We start from the raw sequence: 24500 nt of genomic DNA on the forward strand, positions 1-24500 counted from the left end.
ACATAAACTATGAGACTTCCCTTTTTATATGTTGCTCCCCCTGAATAATTGAATAAATGTTGTCTCCTGATGTGCTGAGTTTCTCCTGCTGAGGTGTTTACTTCTCTACAACTTTCTCCCTATTTGACATCAATCAAAAAGGAAAGAAAAACACACGGAAAAAATAATATAGGAAATAATAAACATACTAATCGGGGATTAGAGCAGCAAAAGTAGTACCTTCAGCAGAGGCTTAGCTAGTTCAGACCCAAGCAAAAGATTATTTTAAGAAACATCAACAAGCAAGCATAAGCAAAAAGTAAAAAAAAAAATATTTGTAACATCATCACATAGAGTCTCATTAACTTCTTCCCAGGAAGTACTTGAGAGTGTTGATCACTTTGGTGCAGAATGAGTCATAGGAATTTTCAACATCTTTGACAAGTTTGTCCATCTTTTCACTCATGGAATTGAAAGCCCCGGTTTCTTGCCTCCGTGTGGCTCCCATATCCATCCTGAGCTTAGCCACATCTCACTACAAAAATAAACTGGAATTAGCTACGAACGTCGTCTCTAATCTGTCGCTAAAACGCTCGTAGCTAGAAGAATTTCTTGATAATCCGTAGCTAATATGTCGCTAAATGAGATTAGCGATGGATATTTTTGTTTAGCTATAGAATTTGTCCGTCGCAAAAACCTGATTTTTTAGTAGTGTCTGTACCTGTCTCCTAGGTAACTTCCTTGATTTTGTCTACCTGTTCCTTCATCTCAACTAGTAGCAATTTTACCTCATCTAGATAATGCTGAATTTGCTGAAGATTTTGAGAGGCTGTCGACTGAGATGCTGATTGTTCAGTTTGAACTTCAACTGGCACTGGAATACTTTCAACTTTGGCGCACTTCACCCATCCATCATCACCCAGGGTGTACCCCATCATTGAGAAGGTTGTCTTATCATAAGTGTTGGTAATGTACTTGGGTGTAAAGGTTTCAAAATCTACCTTCATGACCTCGAGAACATGTGAGATGAGAAGACCATAGGGCAAACATGCAGCAGAAGAAGATATATTCCTGATTCTTTCAAGCATGTATTGACAAATTCACACAAACCAATCAAGTCTTTTATTAATAACCAGACATTAAAGGACAAAAATATCTCTAGTGGACAAAGAGCTAAGGGACCTAGTTCTGGGGAGGAGAGTAGTAACAATCATGTGGTTCAAGACACAATGTTCAAACTTAAGATTCTGGGGACCAATGTAAGGAGGATTATCAGACAAAAAGGTTTTTGTTTCATCAAAGGAAACTTCAAAGTCTTTGGGCCACGAATTTTGTACAAACGCATCAAACCCACTAAACTTAGCAGAGAAAATCTTTTCAAATTGATAAGAGTCCAAAACAATTCTGGTGCCTAAAACCATAGATTTCAAGTTATCTTTATCATTCACAAAGAGGTTTGCATAAAACATCCTTACTGGTTCTTCATAAACAGAGTTTCCAATAGTATCAAACAGAGAGGAAATGTGCTGAAAATCGAAAATAGCAGTCACATCACAGTGAAGATTTTTCATGAGAGAGAGACTTACAGAGCGTCCATAAGCCATAGATTTTGACTTGTAGGACTCAATCCTTGCGTTTTCACTGGGACCATAGAAGATTAATCCTCAGGACCAAATTCCATGTTCTCCACTTTACCTTTCTTGCATGCAGCCTTTTGGGGGGTTTGCTCCATTGGTCTTTTGCCGGCCTTTTTCTGTCTAATGGGAGGATTTTCAGCAGATTCACTGCTTTCATTGTCTGTTCTGAGGAAATCTGAGTCAATAGACGACTCCACATCCGCAAGTTCTTCAATGTTAAGGGGTTTCTAAAATCTTCGACTACGTCTGGTTGCAGCAGAAGATGAGGGATTTCTTTTGGCCATGGTGTGAAGGATTGCTTTGAAAAGAATGAGGAGAGTACTGGAGATGGAAGGGGTTTATGGATGCTTTTGGGAGGAACGAAGGGACGTCTTGGTTAAAGGAAAGGGCAGGTTCAGAAGGAAGTGATGCTTTTGAAGTGACTGATCGGCGGTACTGAGAAGAAGCAATAATTACACTTACACACAAAATTAATAAAGCCACACATAATTAAGGAAATAAAATATTTTAGAACAAGGTAAAATATTTGATTTACAAATTTAGCACAATGCCAATCCTTTTTCGGAGTAGATAAAATATTTCTTCCAAAAGTGATTTTGTAAAAATATCAGCAAGTTGAGAATCAATACTAATAAATTCTAAAACAATATCACCTTTTGCAATATGATCACGGATAAAATGATGTTTAATTTCTATATGCTTTGCTCTAGAATGATGCACATAATTTTTTGATAAACAGAAAATGCTGGTATTATCACATAATATAGGAGTAGATGTAAGAGATAAATCATAGTCAAGAAGTTGATGCCTAATCCATAGAACTTGTATGCAACAGCTTGCAACGGCTAAGTATTCTGCCTCAGTTATTGGTAGTACAACACAATTTTATTTCTTGCTATGCCAAGATACTAAGGCATTTCCTAGCAATTGACATGTCCCACTAGTTCTCTTTCTATCAATCTTTCCACCTGCAAAATCCGCATCTGAAAAGCCTTTTAGAGAAATATTGTTAGAATGAGCATACCACAATCCTAGCTCAGAGGTACCAATTAAGTATCTAATAATTCGTTTAACAGCAGAAAGATGGGATTCCTTAGGAGCCGACTAAAATCTTGCACATTTGCACACACTAAACATAATATCCGGTCGACTAGCAGTTAGATATAATAGAGATCCAATCATTCCTCTATACATGGTTTCATCAACCTTTTTTCCATTGTTGTCTTCATCGAGCATTGTAGTTGGACTCATTGGAGTGCCAATTAACTTAGCATTTTCCATGCCAAACTTTTTGATAAGCTCCTTAGTGTACTTGGTTTGGCTAATGAAAATCCCCTTAGTAGACTACTTGATTTGAAGTCCAAGAAAGAAAGGCAGTTCTCCCATCATACTCATCTCAAATTCTCCTTTCATGGAAAGAGCAAATTCTTCACAAAGAACAGAGTTAGGGCTTCCAAAAATAATATCATCTACATAGATTTAAGTAATAAGATTACCTAAACTGGAGTGCTTAATAAAAAGAGTTGTATCGATATTACCTCTTTTTAACCCTTGATTTAGAAGAAAAGAACTTAACATTTCATACCATGCACGAGGGGCTTGTTTGAGACTGTACAAAGCTTTAGTCAACTTGTATACATGATTAGGAAAGGTGAAGTTTGCAAATCCAGGTGGTTGCTTCACATATACTTCTTCAGAGATGTAGCCATTTAGGAACGCACTTTTAACATCCATTTGAAATAGCTTGAATCTTTTGCGAGCAACGAAAGAAAGTAATATTCGTATGGATTCAAGTCTCGCTATAGGCGCAAAGGTTTCATCGTAGTCGATTCCTTCTTGTTGAGAGTAACCTTGAGCAACCAGTCTTGCTTTATTTCGAGCCACTTGACCTGATTCATTCAATTTGTTTCTGAAAACCCACTTAGTTCCAATGATAGAGGAGTTTGGAGGTCTTGGAACCAATTCCCATACTTTATTTCTTTCAAATTGATATAGTTCCTCTTTCATAGAACTTATCCAGTGAGTATCTTTGAGAGCTTCATCCACTTTCTTTGGCTCAAATTGAGAAATAAGAGCTATATGAGATTTGTTCTTTTGTGACCTTCTCATAGTGATTCCTTCATGTGGATCTCCTATAATGAATTTGTGAGGATATCCCGTTTCACTTTTCCATTCATTTGGAGTGTTTGAGGAAGGTTCTCTTTCTTCAGTAGTCGATTGATCTGCTTGAGGCAGTTCGAGATCTTTTGTGGGTACTTCAGCTGGTTGAGTCTGTTGAACAACTGACTCATTTTGATGATCCTTTCCTACAATAATAGATTTAGGGACACAAGAAATTTTCTCATCTTCGGGAATTTGTTCATTCCTTGGGTGAGGGTTAGTATCAACAAAAATAACATGAATATATTCTTCAATGCACAAAGTTCTTTTATTGTAGACTCTATATGCTCTACTTGAAGGAGAGTAACCAAGAAATATACCTTCATCACTCTTAGGATCAAACTTACCCAAATTATCCTTTCCATTGTTGTGGATAAAACATTTGCATCCAAAAGGGTGAAAATAACTAATATTTGGTTTCTTACCATTCCACAACTCATAAGGAGTCTTTTTCAGAATTGGTCAAATCAGACACCTGTTGATGATATGGAATGTTGTACTCACAGCTTCTGCCCAGAAATGATGAGGTAGATAGTTTTCCACAATCATGGTTCTTGTCATGTCCTGTAAAGTTTGATTTTTATGCTCTACTACTCCATTTTGCTGTGGTGATCTTGGTGAAGGGAAGTTGTGAGAGATTCCTTGATCGTTGCAAAAAATTTTAAAAACTATGCTTTCAAATTCTCCTCCATGATCACTCCTGATAGTAGAGATGTAGTATCCCTTTTCTCGTTGAACCTTCTTACAGAAAACTTCAAAATTCTTTAGAGCATCATCTTTGTGACTTAGAAACATAACCCAGGTAAATCTTGAGAAATGATCTACAATGACAAATGCATATTTCCTACCACCTATGCTAGCAGTTCTAGTAGGACCAAATAAATCCATATGCAACAATTGACGAGGTTTGGAGGTGGAAACAATGTTTTTAACTTTGAAAGAAGAACGAGTTTGTTTTCCTAGTTGACATGCATCACATATATGATCTTTTAAAAAATCTAGTTTTGGAAGTCCAATTACAAGATCATGTTTAGAAAGTTTTTGAATAGTATGCATGTTGGCATGGCCAAGTTTTCTATGCCAAACCCAGGGATCATCAATCAAGGAAGTAAGACAAATTTGATCCCCAAGATTTTCTAAATTTCTGATAGTATAGACATTTCTGTCTCTATTACCTAAAAGAATGATTTAACCTGATTCATCTTCTATAAATCAACAATATTTCTTAAAGCGAACCTTATAGTCGTTGTCACATAGTTGACTAATGCTGAGAAGATTATAGCCAAGTTCATCAACCAGGTAAACTTTATCTACATCACATGTTGAGCTCATAGGAACTTTTCCAACACCAATTACATTTCCTTTGGATTTGTCTCGAAAAGTAATTGTTCCTCCATCTAGTTTGGTGACTGATTTGAAAAATTATTTGTCACCAGTCATATGTCTGGAACACGCACTGTCGAGATACCATTTTCCTTTTCGATTCTTCTTGTGGTGTTCCTGCAAAATAAAATTACTTGTTTTTAGGTACCCAAGCTTGTTTGGGTCCTGAATGGTTAGAATATTGAGTGTTAGTTTGATTTGAAGATTTAGGTCTCCAAACCCATCTCCGGTTATCTTTGAACCTGCAACGATTTGAGTTATGACCTCTTTTACCACAATAAAAATATGATGGACTGTTAGAGTTACCAGAGCCTCTTTCTGCTCTAATACTGTTCTTGTATTCGTTAGTATTATGGTCATTTTTACCACAAAAGGAACATGCAGGAATTTTCTGTTTGTGATGAACAATATGATTTGATTTGACTGAGCTGTGACTCGTGGATTTTTGCAATCCATTCAATTGAAGTTAAAGTTCATTTACTCCATCATGTAGCATATCACGCTCAATCTCACATACTTCTAGTTTCAAGGCCCAGTCTTTCTTTTCTCTCTTGATTCTTCTAAGTTCATTCACGACTCTTTTTATAACTGCAAGAGAAATATCAACAAATTCTTGGAGTTCATAACAATTAGGGCATAAGGGAGTACGTACCTCACTAGTTCCTTCGTCCGCCATGAGACCAAGTTCTCTTGAGTCGTCTTCCTCATTATTGCTATCTGTCATTAGTCCAAGTTCTCCCGAATCTTTATTTTTATTCATAGCCATGAAACATATGTTAGCAATTTCCTCATGATCAGACTCTTCTTCATCACTCCATGCTCCGAAGGATTTCTTCTTTTGCATGTTTCTACTGAGTTTCTTTTTTAGTTCAGGATAATCAGCTTGAATGTGGCTAAACTTTCTACATTCGTAGCACCTTCCATCATTTTTATCAGCTTTATTGCTTATCCTTCCTTTCCTGAAGTTAAGCTTCCCTCTTCTGCTATTCCTGTTTTTCCTCATCATGTTTGTTATAACTTGAGAGAGCATGGCAATATTTTCGTCTTGTTCTCCTCCTTCTTCTTCCTCTTCATTTTCTGGTTCAACCACAGTTGCCTTAAAAGCAACAGTTTAATTCTTCTCTTGAATTTGTCTATCCAAGTGAGTTTTCTCAAAAGCAATTAGATTACCTCTGAGTTCATCATAGAAAATGTTGTCCAGATATTGACATTCCAAGGCGATAACTTTTGGTTTCCAAATGGTGGGTAAGCTCCTGAGAATCGTTCTATCATGTTCACCACTCTTGATAGGTCTACCAAAGGATTTTAGATCTCCAAGAATTTTGTTAAACCTGGAGAACATCTCTTCCATTGATTCTTCATCCTTCATTTAGAATAACTCGTATTCCCGAACAAGAAGATTAATCCTAGTTTCTTTCACTTTGTTGGCTCCTTCGTAAGTGACCTCTAGTTTGTCCCACATTTCTTTGGCAGTTTCACAACTTGATATCTTTTCATACTCTTCTCCACTGATAGCATTGTATAATAGATTTTTTGCTTTGGCATTTACAGTTATGACAGCATCTTGTTCATCAGTGTAATCATCCAAGTCTAAAGGATCAGTTGATACGATGATTTGACCATTTGCATCCTTCTTAGGAGGGATTGAAAGATTTCCTTTTTTTATCACACAACAAACTTTGATGTCATATGACATTGTGTAAGTTTCCATGCGCACTTTTCAGTGAGAAAAGTGCTAACCATTAAAATAAGGAGGTCGAACCTGAGAGGTTCCTTCTTGAAATAGAGCACCAACAACAGTGTTAGATCCCATGATCTTTTTCTCACCATCTGTTAAGCAAAGATTGTGAGCCTTGCTCTGATACCAATTGAAAGTACAAGAGAGGTGGTGAATTGTGGTTTATTGAAAATTAGTCGACTAACCTTGATTGAGAGCTTATTTTTTGGATACAAAATATTTGATGGCGAAGGCTTCCTTGATTAGCAATCTGAACTCTTTTGATTGAGGTCTAATAAATGTGCTTCAACGAAGTTTCTTTTTTCTTGTCCATTAATTTAGCAATCATATCTTTGGATAGCATTTCATTCTTTTCGTTTTTGCTTGTTTCGAATCTTGCAATCCTGCAAACCAACATAAGATGGAATTGTCATCATTGAAACTTTGAAACTTAACAGAAAGAACACGTTTTCTTACTTTTGCATCCACGTAAAGGCCGAGGCGAGTCGCGGTGGTAGGCTATTATCGCGCTTCGATCATCAGAGCTTAGCTTGTTTGGTGACTGGTGAATCTAATATTCTAGTCTCACGGTAAAAACTTACTCGCACTGATATTTACACCAATTATATAAATACATGACAAATGTCCTTCGCTGCTAATTCTTGGGCTTCCTTTTGGACATAGGCCTTAGCATCCTACTTATAGCTTGATTGGCCAAGCTTTTTTGGGTCAAAAGTGATTTTTTGGCCAAAATTAAGTTGTTTGGCAAGCTTTTAGAAGGAAAAAGTGCTTTTGAGGAGAAGCAGAAGCAGTTTTTGAGAATTAGAAAAATGTAACTTCTCTCCAAAAGCACTTTTCTGAGAAGAACTTAAGAGAAAATATACTTATAGCCAGTTTGGCCAAGCTTGTCAATGGGCCAAAAGTGCTTTTGTTTTCAAAACTTGAGGTGTTTGGCCAAACTTTTTTAGGGAGAAAAAAGTATTTTTGGCTAGAAGCAGAAAAAAGTAGTTTCTCCTATAAGCAGAAGCAGAAGCAGTTTTGCATTTTTGTCATACCAAAAATATCCTTAGTAAAATATTATAAATACCAAAATAACCCTACTGCTTTAAGCCTAATATTTAGGATATTAGACATTTCTTCAGCAAGCAAGTCACGCTTCTCTCCAGCAATAACTTTACAATATCTTAGGGTTTCTCCTTCATGTCAACAGCAAGGAAAATTGTTGATCGAACTTGAAATTTTTTTCAATCAAACTGCATTTGTTAAATGATTCTTGATATATTTAAATCATCTTTAAAGAATAAAGTACTTTTTAATTTATTCCTTTTTATATTTTACTTAAATAAAATGAAAAAACTTAATTGCTGTCTTGATAATAAATATTTATGATTATTTATCTAGTTATATAATATGAACTACTAAGCAAATATATTCATGTTCTTATTTGTAATTTGACACTTAAAAGCACTTTTTGGAAAGATTGGCCAAATACAAATTATTTCTCAAAAGTAATTTTTAAATTGATTAGTCAAACACAAACTGTTTCTCTCTAAAAGTACTTCTCAGAAAAGTACTTATGAAAAAAAGTACTTCTCAAAATAAGTTAATTTTTTCAGTTTGGCCAAACGGGCTATTAGAAGCAGTTTTCAAAAGCTTGGTCAAACACTAATTACTGCTCAAAAGTATTTTTCAAATTAATTAGCCAAACACAAATCGATTCTCACCAGAAGTACTTTTTTGAAAAACACTTCTTAGAATAAGCAGATTTTAGAAGTTTGGCCAAGTAGACTATTAACCTGAATCCAAATGGCCAATATACTAACACTCTATTTGGATCATTGTTACCCATCGTTTTATAATGTATTGTATTGTATTGTACCGTATTATATCGTTTTGATGGATACAACATTTGGATAGATTGTATCGTTTTCTATTGTTAAATAACATCTTTATTGTTTGGTTTGATTGTATTGTATTGTACTGGTAAGTTTACTAAAATACCCTTAATTATTTTAAATAGTAAACTTTTAAAGACTTACTCATAAAAATGATTTATTTTCATCCCCGTCTTCCTCATAAGGAATCACCATTCTACCATAATAGCGAAAGCACCAAACTCGTTTCATACAAAAACACAAATAATAAACAGCTCCATAAAAAATAAGATATAGTTGCAGCACTATAAAGAGAATTAAAATATATGGTAATTGGGAAAAAAATACATGCAGTTTCAAATGGCAGAAACCTAAGAAAATTATATATGTTAATAAAATCACCAAAAAGTTTGCAAAGATCATCGATGAGATAAAAATACAGAAAAAATGATAGGGAAAACTAACCAAAATAATGCTCGGCGGCAGAAAGATGGAGACAAAGTATGTAGTTGGGTAAAGTATCATATAAATTTTGGATGAAACCCATCAAATTAAAATTTTGGATCCGCCTCTAAATAAAAATGTGTCATTGCCAACGCCTAACTAACCAGAATACCAATTCATAAGATATAGACAATAGGATATTAAACCCAAACCTCAGCTTTAATTTGTTCATGCTTTAGTTTCTTTTTTCTTCCTTTGCTTAAGCTTCATTCCACTTCTAGCTCGTTCTTTCTTTCAGCTGTAACCATGATATTTGCTTATTTCTCACTATTGATTTTCCTCTTTTTGCTACTACTAAGTTCAAGTTGTGCTTCTATTGGTTCTAACCTGCCAAAATCGGATGTGGATTTATTAGAATTTCCTTTGAATTTAGAGTATACTGAAGCTGAATTTTTCTTGTGGGGTTCTTTTGGCCATGGATTGGATAGCTTTGCACCTGAACTTGCAGATGGTGGACCCTCACCTATTGGGGCTAGATTTGCAAAACTCAGCCCTCTAATTAGAGATGTCATTGCTCAATTCGGATTCCAAGAAGTCGGTCATGTTAGGTATATATCTATCTTTCTGGAACGTACTTGAAAAAAAGTATATCACATAAAATAAGACGGAAGACATATTAGGTTAGTAAAATATTGAGAAATTTATTTGAATAGTTCGCAAAAATTCAACTTTTTTTCAAGTAAAATTCATACTCAAACACAATTTCAATCTCAAAATACTTTTTTCGGTTTCAGTTTCAAATATTCTTTATCCAATTCAACCAATTATATTGTCAAGCTATATTGCACGAATTCTTTAAAATATTGTTGTGCGCATGTCGAATCGTTAAAAAATGCACCACTTTTGGAAGATTCGACACACACCTGACGATATTTTTGAAAAGTCCGAGCATCATAGGCGTCCTGACGCCTACATATCTTCTTCAGGAATTGATTTAATTTCATATTTATATTGCAGGGCAATCAAGAATACAGTAGCAGGATTTCCAAGGCCACTGCTAAATCTAAGCAGAGAAGCATTTGCAACAGTTATGAACGATGCATTTGGACATCCACTAGAATTACCTTTCAATCCTTGCGCTAATGACATTAATTATCTTCTTGCTTCGTATGTTATTCCTTATATTGGACTCACTGGATATGTTGGAGCCAATCCTAAACTCCACAGCCCTACAGCCAAAAGGGTAATCAATTTAAATTACTCTCTAAACTACATCTTTCAAGATCATAATACTGCTATCTTTCTTCCAATTTACATGGCATGCATTATTTCAATTTTTGAAAGTTGCAAAACATTTAACCATCATTTTAAATCTATACAAGTTTCAAGAATTTAAATTTAAGCTACTTGCAATGTCCTTGTCTTTTTAAAACCTAATTATTCAATCATTAGTTTAATAACTTAACTTATATACGCGGGCAATGTCATGTAAAGAATGTTTATACTATCAATTAGTTATAATTATTGTAATAGGTAATCTACCTTATTTTCTTGGTTACTGATCTGGTTTTTTTATGGACAATTGTTGTAATTATCATTTAGACGACTCAGTTTTAAATATTAAAATTCTTTACATCGTCATGGATAGAAGTTAAACTCTTATTATAATAGTCGTCTCATTATCATAAATATATTCACTATTTAATTTCATATCTTAAACTTTCCATCTTCATAAGTTTTGTAGACAAAATCATTCGGTACCTATGCTGGTGAAAAACAACAAGTATATGATAGAATAATCGAAATGCACCAAATTAACATGAACAATATCGTTGTAATAGAAACTATCTTAAACTTCATGTCCAATCAAATTTCATCTTATAAAACAAAATGGATGGAGTATTTTCATTACATTCAAATTGATGAACTGTAATACTTCTAATACAAAACCAAAATTTGCAGCTACTAGCAGGGCTACTGGGAGTAGAATCAGGTCAAGACGTAGTTCTGAGAACATTGCTTTACGAGCGAGGAAGAGAGAACGTGGAACCCTACGGGATAGCAGTAGCAGAGTTCACAAACCGGATATCAGAGCTGAGAAACAAATTGGGACGCCGTGGATTGAAAGATGAAGGACTCAAAGTGAATCCAGCAGTAGGTGCTGAAGGGAAAATACGAGGAAATATATTAGCAGGAAATATATTAGCAGGAAATAAATACTCGCTTTTCTATGGCAGAATACCAGAGGAAATACTGCGAATAGTGTACGGAAGTGGAAATGAGAATAAACCAGGTGGATTTTACCCAAAAGGAGCAGATGGCCGAATAGCAAAATCCTATCTTGGACTTGGAGGGAATTAAACTTTAGGAAATTAAAGAAATTTTTGATTCCTACATGCATAATAAAAGTGAGCGAAAGCTTCGCACTAAAAGAGAAATTATACATGAATAAAAATGTATTTTTTTTGGAAAGATGAGCTTATTGGACATTTGTGCTTATTATTTTCTGAATTTTACGAGGAATCATGTGTATGTTCACGTTGCTTCATTAGATTTCATCTTATGTCAGATGATATTAACGATAAGTTTTCAAATTTGAAATGGGAAGATGTCATCGACAACAAAAATAATTAACAACATATCTGGTATATTTTCACATGTAGGGTCTGTGAATAGTAATATATACGCAAACCTTACCCCTGCCTTATGGAGGTAGAGAGGTTATTTCTGATAGACCCTAAACTCAAGAAAAACAATTTTCAGCAGGTTTGAAAAAGAAAGTCAGTAGTGATCAAGAAGCTATGTTGAAAATAACAAAGATAAAAACAGTAACAATAACAAAATAACAAAACGCAATAAGAAAATCGACACAAGGAAAACAACAGACAGTAATAAAAATCGAAAGCTATCTAAATACGAGAATGATAATAATATAAATAATACTACTAATATGGAAAATGGCAAGATGTCATGTTAGAAGAAAATGAGTATAGCGTTTTTTTACCTATGAATTTATTGACTGGAACATGACAAAATCAGCAAACGTGACTAGCGCTTGCAGGTTGCTTGATACAAAGACAAGTTAAGCAAGAATTAACATACATATATATATATATATATATATATATATATATATATATATATATATATATATATATATATATATATATTATAACGCATTGCTTTGAATATCTCTTAACAAAAACGGCCTTTAAGGAAAGGAAATTTGGTCCCTAAAAGTTGAAATCCGGTCCTAAAAGGGTAAATTACGAAGGGAAATGGCTGGTCGTAATAGCCTCCGCCGCTAAATGTCAATAACGACGTGTCTTAATACCTGGTCGTTAAATCACTTTAGAGACGGACAAAAAATCTGGTCGTGAAATACTTTTAGAGACTACATTTCTCGTCCCTAATAGATGATGAAAAAAATATATATTCCTGTCGTTAAATCTTTGTAGCGACCAACTGTAACTGGTCCTAAATTATCTTTTAGAGACGGACAAAAAACCTGGTCGTGAATAATTTTTAGAGACTACATTTCTCGTCCCTAATAGACGATGAAATATATATATATTCCCATCGTTAAACCTTTTTAGCGACCAACTGTAACTGGTCCTAAATTATCTTTTAGAGATGGGCAGAAAATTTGATCGTCATTCCAATCGTTAAACCATTTCCGCGACCAACCTTTAACTGGTCCTAGATTATGTTTAGAGATGACGTCCCTATTTAAAATAATTTTGTAATTTAGCGATCGTATTCATGGTCTCTTAATAACCATGAGTTGTCCTAAAAGATCAATGCCACAAAAAGTAATTTTTATCAATAAATATCAAATTGTTATTGAAAAATCTAGATATAAAAAGATAATATATCAAGTTCGAATCCCATGATGATGTTACTTTCTATGTTTTCTCAACACCTCAACAAAAAAAACTTAGCTAACATCCTGAGCTAGACTATGATATCAAGTTTTGCATAACATTTTTAGCAAAATAATAATGAGCTTGTGCATCTTCTAATCTTGCAATCTTGACTTGTAGCTTCAATCATCAAAACCTGTAAGTACAAAAGTTTGAAAAATGATAAATAACTATTGGTAAAATAACATATATAATTTTAAATGAGCAATAGTTAAATCGCTTACCCCAAAAGCAGTCTAAATTCACCGGGTGTTATCCAGCAACATCAACAAGGCTACAAGAATATTAAAAAAAATTAATTAGAAAAGCTTTGGGATGGTTAATCTTACTTTGGTTCGATAAATCCCGGTACGACAATTCGAGATTTACCATTCAAGAGACCAACTATTATGACCAGACAGCAACATCACGAACTTGGTATTTTAAATCATAAGAGAACCATATAATCTAATTCAACCATAAGTTTTGTCAAGTTTGACCTGTTACCACTCATCACTGTTGCAACATTTCCAGCCACTTCCACAATACAAATAAGGTTGTCTGTGCATGTTGATGATCCACTCAAAATAGAAATTGCAAAATAAGTAGTATATACATTGTTTTGGAGTTTGAAATATTTTAGTTTGAATTGTCTTAGAAGTTATTATCCCTTCCTTGTGCTTCAAAACTCTTATACATATAAAGACTGAGAAGAAGGTGAGTCCCTATTTATTATTTCGTGCTGCAACCTATTGAGATCAGCATATTCTTTTTTTCTTATGTCTTGTTAATTGCACTGCACATTATTTTTGAGTCAAAGTAGCAGTTCTTGTTTGTCTTGTATTATATATCCAGAAGTGTTGAACTTTAACTTGATTGAACTAGAGTTCTTTGTGCCCTCCCTACTGGACTACAACGCGCTTCTTGATTTTCGTAGCCAACAAATCCACAATGCTGAATAATAAGGCACTATCACACCAGTAGAAAAAAGGACCGAGAAGAATAAATGTCAAAGGGCACACAGAAGAAGAATAATGTAATCAAAAAAGCAATCGCTACACGAACCAAAACGCCTTTTCATACGGAATCTATAACTAGCGTTTGATTTAAAAGCACACTAGACATGTATAGATCAACCCACAGAATCGATGACGATGAACTTTAACTTACTTCAAAAAAGAGTTGATAGAATTAGCATCTGCAGTAGTTGCGATAACAAGTTCATAGGGGCTGCGATTTACCAGAATGTATATAGAGCATGACAATTCTCGTGCCTCATCACAGTTATAGCCCCAATCAAGTCTAAGATAACTATGCAACATCAAAGTTGAGTTAAGAGTTCCAGAACCTTTGGGAGAGTTGAACTTAGATAAACTATCACTGAAGTACAAAAGGAAGCAACTTGCAGAACCTTTGGGAGAGATAAACTTAGATAAACTATCACTGAGGGACTATACGATGACACAACCACTCGAAAAGGAAAAAGATAAGGATGCAACATGCAACCGTAACACATACACCACATGTATAAGGCATGGCAATAAGCACACAACTCCAGAATTTGCAATAGGAAACAGGTGCATAACTGGCGAATAGAACAGATAGATTACCTGAAGAGGATATGATATAAAGACTGATTCATTTTCTAATAGTTCACACTTTATATTTTTAGTTGAGCAAGGTCTGCTAAGGAAATTGGGCATTGAACAAAAACTATGGGAATTTTAAATGGTTCTCCTTTCAGAAGGGTGAAGACAAACAAATATGTAATATAGAAATTGACTATATGCAAATCATGAATAAAAAATAAAAAGTTGGGTATATTGTTACTAACTTGGTCAGCAGACAAAAACAGAGGTCATTCAGTTGAAACGGGCGATGTCGTTGTAAGCGGGACATGTGATTGTTGAGCAGCGAAGAACTCTCTTATTTTACTCATTTCTTTCATCTCATCTTCTAAGGTAGACAAGCGCTCATTCAAGGATTTGTTTTCCTCATTCAAAGATTTATTTTCTTCTCGAGTTGAACGTAGCGCGGACAGTAATTCAGCCTTTGAAGAAGTTCCACCTTTCAAGTCTTTCGCCTTCACTCCACCCCCAAAGCCAAACACATGGCTACGAGTTTGAGGTCCACAACATTTTTCTACAATCTCTATGCTAGGTAGAGATGGATCTGCTTGAACTATTTCTTCGATTTGAGCCTACAAAATATAGAAAAAATATTTAAAATCAGAATCCACCATAATTTCAAGTAATTTACATATTCAATTTTCCAAACATACATGTTTTTCAATTGTTTCAGGTTCAACAAGCTTGTTATCTTTCTTACGGGTCTCAAAGAAAATTGTTGACAAATCCGGTGGGTTGCCATCTTTTCCGCCCTTTACATCATCAAAGGCAAACATGTCAAAGAATAGCTCGTAAATATTTTCTTAGGAAAATAAAAATTTTATGATAATACCTTTTGATAAATGATCTCACGAATAGGCTTGCTACCAATATGATGAAGCATCTTCAACTTAGCTCGATTTGCCGCATTCCTGTTGCTTCTCGCCTATATTTGTGAAACATTAATGTTTAATAACACTAATGTTTAAGAATGTTGGAATTACATGATTCTATATGGGTGAAAGTAGAACTAGTTTTTTTTCACAATTATGTTAATGGAAAGAGGCCAAATTTGTAGTTGAAGAGAAGGCAAAATGCAGATGATGCTTTAGCGAAATAGATTATTAAATCACTAGGCATACCTGAAAACTTTCTGAAGAAAAATGTTCCTTTACTAACCACTCCCATTCTTTCTTGTCTATTCCCTTTGGAATATTCTTAAGAGCATGTTGGATTGGCTTATCCTTCACGTATTTTGCATGCAAGTGTCCTCTCCATTTATTCCATAATTCTTTCATCCATAAGAAGATATGATCACGATGATTATTCATGTCAACACTCTCAAATTTATCCTACAATAATCAAAACATGGGTTGAGTTAATGAATTAGTTCAATTTTAGTAACTACTCATAATCCTGTGTTAGGAGCAACTCTCCAGCAATTAACATATAATATAGTTTCAACTCTCATGTCAAACTCTACAGAAACTAACAGTTGAATCAAACTCTAGTAGTGGAAGATGACTTGCCTCTCAATTTAACTATAATTGAAAGATTATAAAAGGATGGCATGTAGGATTTTGTTAGCAATGGCTCAGTTAAATGTGTGTGTAAGAAGGGGAGAGCTCTCCCTCATTTGTAAGCACTTGATATGGCCAGTGCTAAATTAATTGCCGATTAAAACGATTAACAATTATCAATCAGAGATTCATTTCACTCGTTGTGATTCCTACATAGAGGGACAAACAGGAACACATATATTCAACTAAATGATATGCATCTTCACTGTATAAATATCTTGCTTACCTCAATAGCTGGCCACATGTGATTCAGCTTTGCTTCCTTAATATCATTCCACGATGATACTCCCAACGGACACATATTACGTTCACGAACGATTCTTCCCAAGTGCCTCGAAAACAGTTTGCTATTTGTTCCAACTGTTCGATTATTGTAAAAGGTTACTTTCAGCTTTTGTCCGACTTCAAGTGATGCAACTTCTTTGCACTTGTTCCTCCCTCGAACTTTTTTTACCTTTTCAGGATTAGATGAACGGCTGCATAATTTGGTAAAAGCTATAGCAATAAAATTCAGTTCTACAAATTAATAACATATGGATTCAAAAATATCATACCTGTTTCAGTTGCTTGGGAGTGTTGCATAAGTTGATCAGTAGATGGAGGCAATGAAATATTGGTTTGCATGTGCTCTTTCTCAAGAACCAAGGAGTTTTTATCCATTGTTCGCATTTCTTGATTACAAGACATGGTAAAATTCGATCTTGTGCTTTTAGAAATCCCTAAAGATGAGCACAAAGATCTAGGAGTTTGCTCCCGTCCCTTCCCTATAGAACCTGGACCAAAAAACCATTTAGTTTGGCATTTAATTTCAGTTATATATATATATGCAATTAAAAATACCACAAATTTGGAAAAACTTACTTGCTTCAACTTTTTGGTTGTATTGCTTAACTTGATCAGTAGATGGAGGCAATGGAATATCAATTTGCATATACTCTTTCTCAAGAACGATGGAGTTTTTATGTATCGTTCCCGTTCCTTGACTAGCAGACATGGTAGAGTTTTAAGTCCTTGTCCTCGTCCCTTCCCAATAGCACCTGGCGAAACGAAATCATATTACTAATATTTAACATTAAAATTCAGTTGTACACATTAAAAGCAGTAGATTTAAATTGTTTGGATGTATTGCTTAACAAGATCAATAGATTGAGGAAACAAACTCTTAGTTGGCATATTCTCTTTCTCAACCAAAGATCTAAGACCTCGTCCTCGTCCTCGTCCTTGTCCCTTTCTTATAGTACCCAGCGGAACGAAAGCATATCTTGTTGTACTCTTCATAGTTGATTCCACCTCATTTTCGGTCTTTGATGGTTTCATATTGAACCTGCAAAGAGCCAAAAGTAAAAAAAAATAGTAAGACAATGTGTGACAATATAGTAATAAAAGAAATCATGCCATCAGTATATGTAACAATGAATATACTAATTCATAAATAGATACTTCACCTCATCCGTTCTTTTTCGTTTCTTTTGTGAAGGATTTCCTAAGTCTAGAATATCATCATCCATTTGCTTTACAATCTCATAGGAATCACGAGGTTGAGTCTTCCTCACTATATGCCAACCTTTGTTGGAGTTATCAATAGCATAAAACACTTGAGATGCTTGCTCCGCTAAAATAAAAGGCTCATTTGTGTTCAAAAATCTCCCTAGATTAACACTCACGAATTCATACTCATCTTTTTTAACTCTCTTTATTTTATCATACACATCAAACCAATTACATCGAAATAAAATCACTCTTCCACCCATGACAAATTGCAATTCAATCACATCTGTCAAAATTCCATAGTAATCAATGTTCTCACTATCTTTATCATTCTCACCAACTACAACAACACTACAATTTTGAGTCCTTAAATTATTATCATAATCTTTTACATGAAATCTATATCCATTAACAATGTAACCATTAAAATGTGTCGTATATTAGGTAGGACCACCTGAAAGTGAGAGCAGATCTTCCATGATCCGACTATCATCTCCTTTATGCAATTGTGCAGCCTATTAATAAGATTAAGTTGAATAATTTAGAATTAGTAATACAACATTAAAATGTCAAATTTGATGTTTATGTATTACTTACCCTAACGTTCGGTTCCATTTTGCATCAGACAAGTGTTGCGCAGTATCCACATGAGTTTGTGCAAACTCTCTACAAATTTGAAGTGAACCATAAATGTCATATAAAAAAAATTACCCTAAAAGAAAATAAGAAAAATCAGACGATATGAAAGAACTCTCCGTACTCGAGATATGGTATGACTTCATCGCAATTCTTCAGTGTGTATATATGTGCTTGTTCCAATTCATTTGCTTCAAGCTCACATTGTTCTTTAGCTCCCAAAGTACTTCCAGGTTGATAAAACATAGATAAACCTCCATTAGATTTTTTTAAACCCCCGTCATAATTTCATTCAGGTCGATTGAATTTTGTGTCAATCGTATGCAGATACCGTGAACATAAGGTCATACATTCATTTGCAATGTAGCCCTCTGCAATAGAGCCTTCTGGACATGCCCTATTATCAATAAGAGATTTCAAAAAATTTAACCATTGTTCCACAGGATACATCCATCGATAATGAATAGGTCCAGCAATCTTAGCTTCACTAGCTAAATGGATAGGCAAGTGCACCATGACATCAAAAAATGAAGGGGGGAAGACCTTTTCTAACTTGCAAAGTGTTATGGGAATTTGCGCTTCAATTTGTTCCAAGTCATCAATCCTTAACTCCTTTGATCCAAGCACATTAAAGAATAAAGATAACTCAATAACCGGTTCACACACTTCTTTGGACAACATACCACGAAGTGCAAGGGGGAGTATATGTTGCAGAAGGACATGGAAATCATGACTTTTCAACCCAGGTATCTTGTGATCTTTCAGGTTCACACATTGAGAAATATTAGATGAAAACCCATCAGGAACCTTTAAATTCTTTAGGAATTGGCATAATTTGTGCTTACTTTCGGGAGGCAATGTGTAGCATACAGTTGGAACTTCAACTTTCTACCCTCTTTGGATGGGGTTCAATTCCGGCCTAATATTCATGTCTTGCAAGTCTAATCGAGTTTTAATTGTATCCTTGGTCTTTCCTTTGACATTCATGATTGTTCTCATAATATTATCACATATATTTTTTTCAATATGCATAACATTCAAATTATGTCGCAACAAGAGAGACTTTCAATATGGAAGTTCAAAAACAATACTTTTCTTGTTCCAATTATCCTTTCGATTTTCATGTGATATCTTCTTCCTTTTCTTTAGATCCTTTGTTAACTGTATCCCTTCAAGATCTTGCAATTGATTAAGTATCTCAATACCAGAACACATTTTTGGTGGGAGCCTTTTCTCTTTTGTACCATCAAATGAATCCTTGTCATTCCTCCATTTGTGGCTAAGAGGAAGGTAGCGTCGATGACCCATAAAGTATTGCTTCTTACTATTAGCCAATCGAATTGAGGAGGTGTCTTTATTGCAACATGGACGCACCAATTTTCCTTTTGTACTCCATCCAGATAAATTTCCATAGGCTAAAAAGTCATTGATGGTCCATAACAAAGAAGCATGCAACTTAAAATTCTGTCTAGATGATGCATCAAAGGTCTCAATGCCAACTTCCCACAACTCCTTCAATTCTTCTATTAAACGTTGAAGATATATATCAATTGCATCTCCTGGACTACCTGGACCAGGAATAAGCATTGACAAAATAAAATTTTCTTGTTTCATACACAACCAAGGTAGTAAATTATAAGGAATAAGAACCACAGGCCAAATGCTATATAAGGTTTTTGAATTCCGAAATGGCTGAAATCTATCACTAGCAAGTCCAAGTCGGACATTACGAGGCTCTGTCGCAAATGAAGGATGAAGTTCATCAAATGGACTTCAACGCCATTGAATCAGCTGGGTGCCTCATTATTCCATCATCAACTCTTTTATCTTTATGCCATGTCATTAAAGTAGATGTCTTTGTGGACATAAACAACCTCTGAAGCCTAGGCTTTAATGGAAAATAGCGTAAAGTCTTTGATGCTATCTTCTTACCTTTTTTATTCCTTGTTTCCCCGCTATGTCTATCTATTTTCCATCTAGACGCACCACAAACTTTGCAAGAATCAAGTAAGCTATCCTCCTTCCAGTATAACATGCAATCATTAGTACAAGCATCAATCTTTTTGTAGGAAAGGCCAAGGTCTTGAATTATCTTCTTTGCCTCATAATACGATTTTGGCAAATTGGCGCCATCAGGTAACAACTCCTCTTTTAATATTTTCAATAATATTGTAAATGACTCATTACTCCAACGACCCATAATTTTGATGTGAAGCAATTTAATCAAAGAGGAAAGCTTTGAAGCTTTTGAATTTTGGTACAGTGGCTCCTTCAATAGCATGTAAAATCTTTTTGCTTCAATATTTGGTTCCTCCTCAATTAAATCATCACAATCAGTGTGCACAGTTCTTCCATCAATATTAGGATATAGATCTCTCAATAATTCTTGTACTTCATCTTCACTTTCACATTCTTCTAGTTCATCACCGTCTTCATCTTCCGATTCTGACAGTGGCTCACCTAAATTTTTCCCGTGATGATACCAAAAAGTATAATTTTAAATTATTCCATATACTTTCAAATGTGTCTCAACTGTCTTATGAGTTCCTAAAGTTGTATTACAACATTTGACACATGGACATCGTATTTCATATTCTTCTCCTGTTTTCTGAAAAGCATAATCCAAAAATGTTTGCACTCCGATTAAGTAGGCTTCATCGAGCCGATTATCAACAAGTTGGATCCATTGCTTACTAGGTGCCATAACCTTAGAGAGTAAATAAAAATTACATTAAAAAAAGATAAAAGATAAGAAAAATACTACGATGCACACAACTTGTTACGATCAGATGCACACAACTGGTTCAACTCTAAGGTCGCACTCTCTAGTGGACTGGGCACCTCTATTATCAGTTAATACATTGCAATATACAATCAGATGGCACTAATCTAGATAAAAGATTATCAATTAACTTGTAATTAAAGATGTTGGTTCCTAAAACATTCATACATGGTTTCTTATAGCCTGCTCCGAGATCGAAATAAATACTTACAACAAAGAAAATCATAAACAGTATACTTTACGACACAATTAATTTGAATAGGAATTGCAATTCTTACATCAAAATTTGTATAAACTATCACTTGAAAGCATGTGATGATTTACACTGTTTAACATCGTTGTAAACTTTACATGTGAAAATTACCTTTTTCTAACTATTTTGAATTATACTGCAGTACTTACAATTGTATTGTCATAATAATAATAATAATAATAATTGTATGAATATTATGTTAATTCTACTAGTTTTATAACATGATCCAGTAAATAGAAAAGGTCAACAGAACAAACCAAAGGAGGAAACTACAAAAGTGTTATGAAGGGGGGAAAACACAATACCTGGTAATGGATATTGGTTTCTCCTTTACCAACTTTTGTCAAAGTAAATTATTTTTCTTGTGAACATAGACTCTATAGCAAAATTGAACTTTGCTTCAGAAGAACAGAACAATAAGAACAATTAAAGAAAGTATTAATAACTTCTTGTTAACCTACTGAATTTTCTTATCTTATCAACATAGAGTCTTTATCATCCAAAACAGTCGCGCGCAACTAAAAGACTGCTTCTTTCCAGATGCTATTATTTTTCAGGTATGCTAAAATACATGACAGTATCTTTTCAGATGTAAATCAACATTGCAATATGACAGTATACATGCTAGTCCCTGTTTTGGCTTGGTAAATCTCTCACTGAATACATAAAACTAATATGCCACAAACTTGAATACACTTCAGAAATTTAATTATCCAATTAGGAATCCCAACTCGAATACCAAAGTACGAAACCTTAGATAGACAGACAGTAGCGGGTACCCAATAATCTTTCCACTGATTATACAAAAGAAAAAATACCAGAGTATGAAACCTTACCAGTTTTTTGATGTTAGAGAAGTAGTAGTAGTAGTAGTAGAAGAAGAAGAAGAAGAAAAACAACAACAACTCGAATAACAATCAGCGATTTAGAACAACTTAGAGAAGAAAAAGAGCAACTTGAAAGAGGAGGCATACCTTGGATTAATCTCAAAGGCGAGATGGATATTAGGGCAGAAATTCACAGTCTGAGTTTTGAGAAAACACAGATAAGCGAGATGGGCTCTAGAGCTAGGCGGAGTATTAGGGCAAATCTGTGCGCGCTTGTTTTTGGAGAATATAGAGAGTTTCAGTTTTTCGAACTTTGGCGGCACTTTCTCACCTCAAGGCCCCTCAATTATAATTTGGGACCACTTACTAATTTGTTTAGGGACCAGATTTAATATCTTTGCAATAAAATAAAGCATTAAGGACCGCAATATAATCTCGTCCCAATACATATACTTTTTGCGACGGGATTATTAACTCGTCCCTAAAAGTTGGTCTTAGATAAGGCTTTTTCTTGTAGTACAGGTGATTCAAGATGAGGTGCACACACACCACCTCATAGTAGGATTTTTCTCTCTTTTCTCTCCGCATGTTAATGTGGCTTTGCTAACGTACGCAGCTGGAAACCATGGAAGGAAGAGGACAACCGAAACGGAACTCTGCAAAAATTCCAGTCCACTGATCCGAGATCCACTGATGCAAGGAATGCAGTAATGGAACTTTTTTTGTCTCACCCAAAGGGGTGAGAATTGAGGAGCCAACTGAAAACACCACTCCGAGGAACATGACGAGTGAGCAGAGCAGTATAGTCTCAAATCAAGCAATCAACAATGGCTAGCAGAAAGTAGTGATAGCAACACCTGAAAGTAGTAGTGGAATAGGTCATAGATATGGGAGCGGAATGGCAGAGATGAACTCAAAAATAACAAATACCAATGCAACAGTGCCATGCAAATCTGACAAGGCTGAAAATCCCAAAGACACTAACCAAATGGTGAAGGCAAATGGAATTCAATCATGCGCAAATGTTGTAGTAGGGAATAAGCTGGCATCGAGAGGTATGAATCTTCAATATATTGCACCAATGATACAACATGGGGAGAAAATTATGCAATTAGACCTAGAGGATGTTGAGCAGGAAAATGAAAAATGAAGCACAACTATTGTTCTGTATGTCATTGGGAATTCACCATCCATAGGAGCAATGGAACGATTCTGTGATGACCCAAAATGCCATCTTTAATTTAAACATTTATTACTGTGTTTTAAGACCTCAAAAAGCACTCTTCATCATTTTTCGAATTGCGTGTGCAGTCCAAATAATATTTCAGAAAGTTTTTATATGAAAAATTAATTAAAATGTGAAATAGAATTTTAAAACTCAATTAAGTTGACTTTGGTCAACATTTTGAGCAAACGGACCCGGATCAGTATTTTGATAGTTTCGGTGGGTCCGTATTATGATTTGGACTTGGGCGTATGCCCGAAATTTAATTTAGAGGTCCCTAGCTCAAGTTATGGCCATTTAGCGAAAACTAGGAATTTAAAGGCTAAAGATTTCCAAAGTGTGAACACAGATTTGACTATTTAATATCGGGGTCGGAATTCGACTCTAGAAATTTGAATATGTCTGTTATGTCATTTATGACTTGTGTGCAAAATTTGAGGTCAATCGTACTTGATTTGATAGGTTTCGGCATCGAATGTAGAAGTTGAAAATTCTTAAGTTACTTAAGCTTGAATTGGGGTATGATTCGTGGTTTTAGCGTTGTTTGATGTGATTTGAGGTTTCGACTAAGTTCGTATGATATTTTATGACTTGTTGGTGTATTTGGTTGAGGTCCCGGAGGCCTCGGGTGGATTCCGAATGGTTAACGGATCAAAATTTGGACTTAAGGAAAATTTGAAATTTTGGCCTTCTGGTGTAATCGCATGTCACGACCCAAAATGCCACCACAGACGTCGTGATGGCACCTAGTCTCTATGACAAGGTAAGCCGATTTCTATCACATTTTGAAGCCATTTTTTTAACTAAATAAATAACCAAAACTAGCAGCGGAACAAATATGAATATACAACCTCCTAAGACTAGTAGTACTGAGTCACGAACTCTAACTAAATACATCGAATGATCACGAGAACCGAATATACAATACTGTTTGATTAAAAATTAAGAGTACAATGAAATAAAAAGACTCCAAGGGACTACGACGACCAAACAGCTCTACCTTGAA

The 24500-nt window shown here is 34.8% G+C and overlaps 2 protein-coding genes across 2 annotated transcripts; one reads left to right on the forward strand and one right to left on the reverse strand.

The window, feature by feature from the left end:
- Window positions 1-9340: 9340 nt before the first annotated feature.
- Window positions 9341-11656, forward strand: LOC107792287 (desiccation-related protein PCC13-62-like). The gene is made up of 3 exons (XM_016614485.2): window positions 9341-9802; window positions 10212-10437; window positions 11157-11656. Exons 1-3 carry the CDS (start codon window positions 9501-9503, stop codon window positions 11553-11555), a joined length of 927 nt encoding a protein of 308 aa, XP_016469971.1. The 5' UTR covers window positions 9341-9500; the 3' UTR covers window positions 11556-11656.
- Window positions 11657-17390: 5734 nt separating this feature from the next.
- Window positions 17391-19994, reverse strand: LOC142167961 (uncharacterized). The gene is made up of 6 exons (XM_075228603.1): window positions 19499-19994; window positions 18739-19165; window positions 18369-18437; window positions 18164-18286; window positions 17724-18122; window positions 17391-17607 (listed from the first exon to the last, which is right to left on the reverse strand). Exons 1-6 carry the CDS (start codon window positions 19992-19994, stop codon window positions 17391-17393), a joined length of 1731 nt encoding a protein of 576 aa, XP_075084704.1.
- Between the last annotated feature and the right edge of the window lie 4506 nt (window positions 19995-24500).

The sequence above is a fragment of the Nicotiana tabacum genome, chromosome 13 (genome assembly GCF_000715075.1).
Source record: "Nicotiana tabacum cultivar K326 chromosome 13, ASM71507v2, whole genome shotgun sequence".
NCBI lineage: Eukaryota > Viridiplantae > Streptophyta > Magnoliopsida > Solanales > Solanaceae > Nicotiana > Nicotiana tabacum.

Bases quoted from the DNA above. Each gene is read 5' to 3' on its own strand.
- LOC107792287 (XM_016614485.2), top strand. From the start codon at position 9,501: ATGATATTTGCTTATTTCTCACTATTGATTTTCCTCTTTTTGCTACTA. The intron at 9,803-10,211 runs GTATATATCTAT...TTTATATTGCAG, and splicing joins CAAGAAGTCGGTCATGTTAG to GGCAATCAAGAATACAGTAG. The intron at 10,438-11,156 runs GTAATCAATTTA...CAAAATTTGCAG, and splicing joins ACAGCCCTACAGCCAAAAGG to CTACTAGCAGGGCTACTGGG.
- LOC142167961 (XM_075228603.1), bottom strand. From the start codon at position 19,994: ATGCTTATTCCTGGTCCAGGTAGTCCAGGAGATGCAATTGATATATAT. The intron at 18,287-18,368 runs GTAAGTAATACA...TCTTATTAATAG, and splicing joins AAATGGAACCGAACGTTAGG to GCTGCACAATTGCATAAAGG. The intron at 18,123-18,163 runs GTAAAAGATTAT...TCAAAATTGTAG, and splicing joins TTAATGGATATAGATTTCAT to TGTTGTTGTAGTTGGTGAGA.